This window comes from Lepidothrix coronata, unplaced genomic scaffold (genome assembly GCF_001604755.1).
Source record: "Lepidothrix coronata isolate B3197 unplaced genomic scaffold, Lepidothrix_coronata-1.0 Scaffold220, whole genome shotgun sequence".
Lineage (NCBI taxonomy): Eukaryota > Metazoa > Chordata > Aves > Passeriformes > Pipridae > Lepidothrix > Lepidothrix coronata.
In genome coordinates this window covers 233,749-241,336 of record NW_016690400.1, presented here as the reverse complement: position 1 = coordinate 241,336, position 7,588 = coordinate 233,749, and the positions used below count along the sequence as shown (strand labels likewise).

General features: G+C 39.1%; 1 protein-coding gene across 2 annotated transcripts in view; it reads right to left on the bottom strand.

Moving 5' to 3' along the window:
* Positions 1–223: 223 nt before the first annotated feature.
* ACO1 (aconitase 1) overlaps positions 224–7,588 on the bottom strand; it is a 37,102-nt gene continuing 29,737 nt past the window's right edge. For both annotated transcript variants that reach the window (XM_017833769.1, XM_017833770.1), the window contains exons 13-21: positions 7,171–7,255; positions 6,733–6,889; positions 6,049–6,173; positions 5,692–5,796; positions 4,876–5,018; positions 3,315–3,462; positions 2,776–2,898; positions 1,681–1,866; positions 224–942 (exon numbers count right to left, since the gene is read on the bottom strand). In XM_017833769.1, the coding sequence (XP_017689258.1) occupies positions 829–942; positions 1,681–1,866; positions 2,776–2,898; positions 3,315–3,462; positions 4,876–5,018; positions 5,692–5,796; positions 6,049–6,173; positions 6,733–6,889; positions 7,171–7,255 (1,186 nt within the window). In that variant the 3' untranslated portion in view covers positions 224–828. The remainder of the gene's footprint in view (positions 943–1,680; positions 1,867–2,775; positions 2,899–3,314; positions 3,463–4,875; positions 5,019–5,691; positions 5,797–6,048; positions 6,174–6,732; positions 6,890–7,170; positions 7,256–7,588) is intronic.

Below are 7,588 nucleotides of genomic sequence, written 5' to 3'. Positions count from 1 at the left end.
GAAGTACATCACACCAGTGTTCTGTTGGGTTACAGAAGACTACCAGTATCTGATAGTATTTGTATTCATCCTGTCTCATGCAGACTCTTTAATGAAACAAAAATGAAACATGAGAAGTTGAGACTCATATGACTCTGTTCATACAGGGACAATGAGAAGAGTTTAAAGTCAAAGGTTTGTTCTGCATCCCAGTACTAAGGATAAAATGATAGAAACCACCAAATTTCTTAAAAATAAATTTAATTTTATCCATTAGAAATATCCCCAATAAGTCCACCTTTCCACAAAGGCTTAGATTTTAAACAGAGTTCACATTTTTAAAATTAATAAACAGCTAAATAATTTCAGTATTAGATTCAGATTCTGATGACTGAATCAGAAAGCAAGTCAGTATCAGGTAATCAGGAAGGAATAAAAGTATTTTATACTGTCAGTGAACTTTTAGATCACTGATGTGAGCATAAAACTTAACTTCAGAGTCAGACTAAATGGACCGAATATATGAAATCAGCACATGATCTCCAATAGTTCTAAAGATGCCAGCAGTATCTTAATGACTTTTGCACTGTATTCTAAGGTAAGTCAAGCCAACTGCCATACGAAACAAATAATAAATGCTGTTTACTTTATATGGGCCTGTCCATATGGGCCTGTCCAGTTTCCCAATACACAGAAAAATTCATCATTGTAAACAAGCCTTCTAATACAATCCACAAAAAAAAATTGTTCACTTTATGGTTCACACTTTCAAATGCAGGATTACTACAGGTTTATTGTGCTCACTGGAAGCAGGCTTGAACCTGGACCTTTTCGCTTAATTTTTTTTAATTAGGATGCCATTTTACGGATCATGTAGTTCAGAATGCCGCCGTTGTGGAAGTAAGCGAGCTCCACATCAGTGTCAAATCTCATGATGGCCTGAAAGGTTTTCCCAGTATCCAGCTGTTGGGGTTAAAGAAAATCATTTAAGCAGCAGAACCTTCCACATGTCACTTGACATCATAGTAAAATAAGGACCACTAGGATAGTTTTGCCATCTTAGAAAATTGTGATAGAAAGCTAAAGTAAACAGGTACCACTATTTCTTTTCACACTAGACTACAGGTAGCTGCTGAAGAGGAAAGTGGTATAAAACCAACCATACTAAACATGGTATGGAGTCTCATTGCATTTGCTGCCTCATTTATAACTGAGACAGAAGAATTTATAGTGGGTTTTGAGAGACTGGTCCAAAACACAGGATGGCTTTGTGTTAAATAAAACAGTTTGAGCATCATGCTTTTATATCCCATTATAGCAAACCATAAAATCATAGAATGGTTTGGCCTTAAGGATGACCTGTAACCCCCTGCCACGGGCCAGGAACTTTCCACTAGACAAGGTTGCTAAAAGCCTCATCCAACCCTACCTTGGACCCTTCCTGGGAGAAGGAATTCACAACTTCTCTGGGCAGTGGTTTCAGTGCCTTATATGTTGTTATTCATATTGCTAGTCTAATTCTACCCTCTTTCACTTTAATCCCTATTAGAATTACTTTTTTCTACCTCTCCACCATCTCAATTGTCCCTTTCTCAAGTGAGAGAAGCTGACTGACATAGGACAGCATATTTTTTGAAGAGACAATTAATTTTGGGTGAAATTCCAGTGATTCAGAAAATTCAGCTCTTTGGTGTGTCATACCTTAATCTGGATGTTCATCTGTGGTTTTAGTTTTTCAGGAATGATAATCGTGTAACGTTCCCGTCCAGTGAGTCCTAAAGTCCCTGCATCCTCTCCAGGTAAATACTGCAGAGGAATCACTCCCATCCCTACTAGGTTGCTTCGATGAATTCTCTCATAGCTTTCAGCAAGCACAGCTTTGACACCCTGGGAAACACAAAACAGGTTTACTTATCTTCATGGTTCAGGACAGCCTTTCTGTACTCACAAGAAGAAAACTGGTTCTTTTGTGGTCCCCTCCATTTTATTTACCAGCTACTGGTAGAATCAGCAGGTCTTTCTGACAGCAAACTGTCCAGATGACTTGATTATACATTAATTTCCAAACATCTTTAGAAGAAGCCTAACTATCAAAAAAAGTTACACATGGTTTCTCAGAAATCCTGCATACTACTTTAACATGTCTTATGTAGAGCACCAGTAGTTATTTCCATAACTCTTCCTAATTCAGTGTTGCCCTCCTACGCTACAAGCTCCAGGGTGCAGTTTAAGTAATTTCTGAAATTTTACTAAACATTAACTCTCATAAAACTTTTTCTAATAATACACACAAATTCCATACCAAGAAAGCTTTAATCAGAGTTTGGGCTGGTAAACAGTATAGGACTGGAAGACAAAGAAAGAAAGAGATATTTCACTGTATGTGGATCTCTATTAGACTCCCATGGTGAAGCCATGTTACATTTCTTTTTCAGTGATACTACTTTTCTCTTACACTTTCTAGCTTCTCTGCTAAGTGAGCTTAAGGAGGCAGCTGAAAGCAGACCTGCGGTTTATGGGGTTATGGGAAGCACAAATAAAGAAACTGGCCTTTCTGGTGTAGGCTTGTGGATTTCTGAAGATCAGTCAAGCCTTCCAGTCTGAACAAGATCTATTAATACTTAAATAGCTTTTGCAACTCTGCTGTGGCTCTTGGAGGCAGCTGAGATTTCAAAACAGCTCTTGCTACCTAAAGTGAGAATGAGCTACCCAGGTTGTTGCTCATAAACTAGTTTTCCTGACACATTAATGCACTTTCAAGTACTGTTTTCCTTCTAGTTTACTGTAGCCACTCACCAAGAGGAATGGTCCTTTAGCTGCCCAGTCTCTGGAACTTCCTGCACCATATTCCTTCCCAGCCAGCACAATCAGAGGATGACCAGCCTGCTTGTATCTTTCTGCAGCATCAAACACATCCAGCTGGAATAAAAATGGTAAACACTTTATAAACTTTTTGAGGGTGGAAGAACAGTTCCCGAGACAACAGAGGAGAAAAGTGTCCCCACATAAACGGTTGAAGCCCACGCCTCCCAACAAGCATTACTTAAAGGATATTAACCATATAGCACTTTGTGGCTTCTAGTCTGATCTCACTCCCAACACAAACGTGCACCTTCCCCTGCTGCTTCTACAGTGGTTATACCCCCCACTGACATGCCTCAAAGCACCGTATCGTAGGTATGTGTGACCTGCTTCCCGAGGTCAATACAGCTCCTCTCCCCTCAATTAGCTTTAGTAAAAAGCACTTGAGTAAATGACCTAAGCTGTAAGAAGAAAAGCCAGCACTAACACTCTACTGCCAATGAGCCCCAGTTAAGAGCAGCAGGTGTACTTACTATTTCCCCAGAAGGGAAATGGATAGTCTGAGGTCCTTGTTTATCAATAAATTTGTTGACCAAGCGAATGTTTGCAAATGTCCCTCTGGCCATGACAGCATCATTCCCTCTGCGGGAGCCATAGGAATTGAACTCTCGAGGAGTCAAGCTATTAAAGGAAAAGAAGAATGGAAATGGTGTTGTTTTTAGACTAAAGCACTCTGGGCTTCAAAAAACGGAAGCAATGAACTGGTGTTTCTGAAGCAGGTATGTACAAAGTTCCCAGCTTGGCAATTAGCTAATACTTCTACTTTTGAGATGTTTGGAAGGAAAGGAAAAATAATTAAAACACAGGTACAGTTTGGTCATAAAAAGGAGCTTCCACAGTATTCTCAATCCTTGCCCTAGAGAACAGGATCTAGTAGTGATGCAAGGATATAATTCATATTAAGACAGAAGATGCAACAATTCTTTTCTTAATAGCTGGCTACTGAAAATTCTCCTTGTTGTTTATATTACTATAGCATTTAGAACAGACACAGAGCACTGTACTAAATACCTAAAAGGCAGCAAGGACCCCTGCTGAAAGTTAGAACTACAGAAGTTCATTTGCAAGCAGAGCTATGAGAATGATGGGACACTGCAGCCTAACCAGTAAACAAAAAATGTGCCAGAATGTGACAGAAAATTAGGCTGTTTGCATTGAGCTACATCCAAAGAGCAGCTACAACATACAACAACTGTTTCGTAATGTGTGTAGGACTATTCGGATTTTGAAGTGACAGATAGCAGGGGTCAAAGAGCCCAGAACAGTTAGTTTTCAGTATATTACACTGTTTTAATCCATTTTCTCTTCAAAATTATTAGGTCTAGTGGGTTGATTTTTTTTTTTAAGTCAGTGCTGTTCTTCGAAACACCACTAAGATTGTAAGAAGTGCTAAACCAGAGAATAAAAGCATTATATTGTCTGTTAAAACTGGACAGGTAAACTTGGTAAGTCCTAATCTTGTCTTAAGTTGAATCCCAAGTACTAAACTGACAGACTGGCCATAGTAAAAGACCAATATTTTACAGGATTTTGGACTCCAGCCACAACAGATCTGCCAGTTTTTGCAGCTGAACTGAAACCTAAACTTTGGGATGTTCTGTAGCTCCTAAGAGCCTTGATCTATGAAATAGATGCACGTGCTAGAAATGAATATAAATCCAATTTCTGGCACTAAGGACCACGGTCCTTTTGCTTTGACAGGGAGACAAATCCCGATTCCCTTATTTATGAATAGACGTACTGCAAAAATCAGAATGAAAGTAATCTTCTTCCCCTTTCTCTATAAAAATGTCATCAGCTCTACAGTGCTAACAGATTCACACATGCTATTCAAGTTCTTACACTTGGTGACAACTGCTGAAGTAGCAAAAAGAGAAATGTTTTTCTTTCTTAATTTATGTGTTCTCTGGGCAGCCGTCAAGGTACACAAGGGCATGTGAACAGACAGAAGGTATGAGTGCCTGTAACATGGTATAGCAATTGTGATTTGCTTCCTCTTCTCAATTCATAGCAAAAACAAGAAGTAGTGCTTACCCTCTGCTGGTCAAATAACGGGCTGCAGGACTATTTCTGGCTATGTTCCCAGCTGGAGATATGTGGTCAGTTGTCACAGAATCCCCAAAACTCAACAGGACATAAGCACCTTCTATTGTTTTCGGGGTCTGAAGAGCCATAGTCTAAGCCATCATAAACACAAACAAAATAATTATTATATGAAAAACAATTACTTTACCTTTCTTAAAAAGTGCAAATTGCAAAATAAAGTCTCTCTTCTTATACAGGTTAGGAGAAAGAAAAAAAACAACCCTATTAAGAATGTTCATGTTCTTGAACAAAATATGATGCCCTGGCTGTCTGTCAGCAGGTTCATGCATGAAGAAAACAGATGAGATAAGAAATCTAGCTGAGGCTTCCTGTGATACATGCATGAAAATCCAGGGTTCCTAAGCATTTGCATGCATTAAAATCTACATTTTCTTTTTAATACTGAAATAGCAATCTGAACCCTGAACCATTTGGTGCAAAATGCAAACAGGCAGAACTGTGTATTTTGTTTCCTGTTCTTCTTCTTCACTTGCTCTGAGACCATTTAAAAGTATTTCAACTTATAAGGTAAAGGGGACTTTTCAAAAGCCCTGAATTGACAGGGAATCTTTACAATTTTCAGATTCACTCACGCCTTTGTATTAAAAGGAACACAATATTGCAATTCTAACATCTAAGAACCAAAGCCTCGATAAGGTATGATGGATGCCCTTGCCCTCATACCCCTTGTTTTTGCTTCACCTTTAAAATTAGTCAATGTCACTACACACTTTGGCTTGATTCAAAGGGAAAGCATGGACGTACCAGACCATCAAAGAAAGGAGGAGACTTGATATAGGTAGACTTGGGATTCCAAGTATACAGTTTATCTGAAGGAGCATCTAAGGCATTCCAAGATTTGTTTACTGTCTGAAAAACAAAATACTCCCATTGACTTTTAAGTTTTCAGAAACAACATAATAAGGAGCAATTTTCAGAACATGACTGTAAGAATTAATTAGCCAGAAGACATTTTTTTTAAAAAAAACTCATTTGAATATTTGCTAGAACAGAAGAACAGCAATAGAAGAAAAAGGTTCATTTCATTATCGAGACCATCTTATTTAATACTTCAGAATAGCACAGAACATCAATCAATTACTGCCCAGAGGATTAATTCACCTCTATTTTTTGGTAGACCTCCTTGAACATCCCAGGAATAACAAACTGACGCTCAATAGCCTGAATTTCGTTTCTTGTTGGCCAGATATCTTTCAGGAAAATCTTCTTCCCCGAAGCATTTATTCCTGCAGAAAATGGTATTGTCATGTTTGTTCCATAAATTTTCCATTAAGAAGAAAGAAAAACTCATCGCTGTGTCCTCTAGCTATGTGTTCCTTTTAACACTCACAAGACACACTTTATTTTACCTACAGGGGTTTGACAGAAAAGTGTGTCATAAACTTGATAATGCCTGTATATTTTTCTGTGACTTCCAGTGGCATTCTAGAATAATTTATAGAATCATTTTTGTAGGAAAGGATCTTTGAAGGTTGTCTAGCTGAACTTCCTGCTCAAGGAAAGTCTACTAAATCAGGTTGCTTATAAAAGCTAAGTCAGGTTACTATCACCCAGATATAACCAAAAACATGCCCCAGTGGAATGAGCATATTGCTCAGGCTTGGCTTCCTGCTTTCTCCATCCTACGGACTCCTTGTTGCTCTGTTTCTTAACAACTGCATGTTTTGTCTCCCAGAGATACTTAGTACTTTGAAGCACTTCACTACGAGAAATGTTTCTGAAGAGGTTAATTCCAAAGAGTTTCGTTTATAAGCTGTCAAAAGAAGCATCCTGACACTGTCTTACCTAAAGGCTCTGTCTCAAAATCAATCCGGACGGTCCCTGCAATTGCATAGGCTATAACCAGTGGTGGGGAGGCCAGGTAGTTAGCACGGGTGTTGGGATGGACACGCCCTTCGAAATTCCTGTTGCCAGACAACACCCCCACTGCAACGAGGTCACCCTGTAAAAGAGAGTGTGAGACAAAGATAGCTGAGATGCTAGCAGAATTCACACACCCAGCAAGTCTGCAGAGCGTCACTGCACTGCAACAGCAATGACTGGACAGTTACAAATCTGTCTCCTTCCAGACTGCTGCAAAACATTTCCCACAGAAAAGAGAACACAGACTGAATTGACTTCACGCAGAGTTGAGAAGAGGCAGCGCACAGGATAACACAGCTCAGAACAGCACACAGCAGAGAACAGCCTACCTAGATAAGCTGTACAGGAAAAACTGCTTACCTGTGTAATGGCCTCAACAACAGACTCTGGTAGGGGTCCACTGTTGCCAATACACGTCATACAGCCATAACCCACCACATCAAACCTAGAAAGAGCATAAAAAATCATCAGTTAACAGAAAGATATTTTGGAGTGAGACATTTAACCCTTTAGCAGGTGGTAATGGTTACTTTCAGAAGATGTACTGCTTTAACAAATTAATTGCTGCTGAAAAACAGCATTTTTGAGGATGTCCTCTACTTTCATCACTGCAGTCACTGTCCATGCACAAAGAATGGAGCGAGAGGAACAACAATATAGTGTAATTTATACTATTTCAAAACAATTAGCCTTGAAAATAACCCATTTTTCCTGCTTAAGAACTTAAGTCTTCAAGAAGTTACAGCAGGCCTTCTTCATCATTGGTACAAAGCCAGCC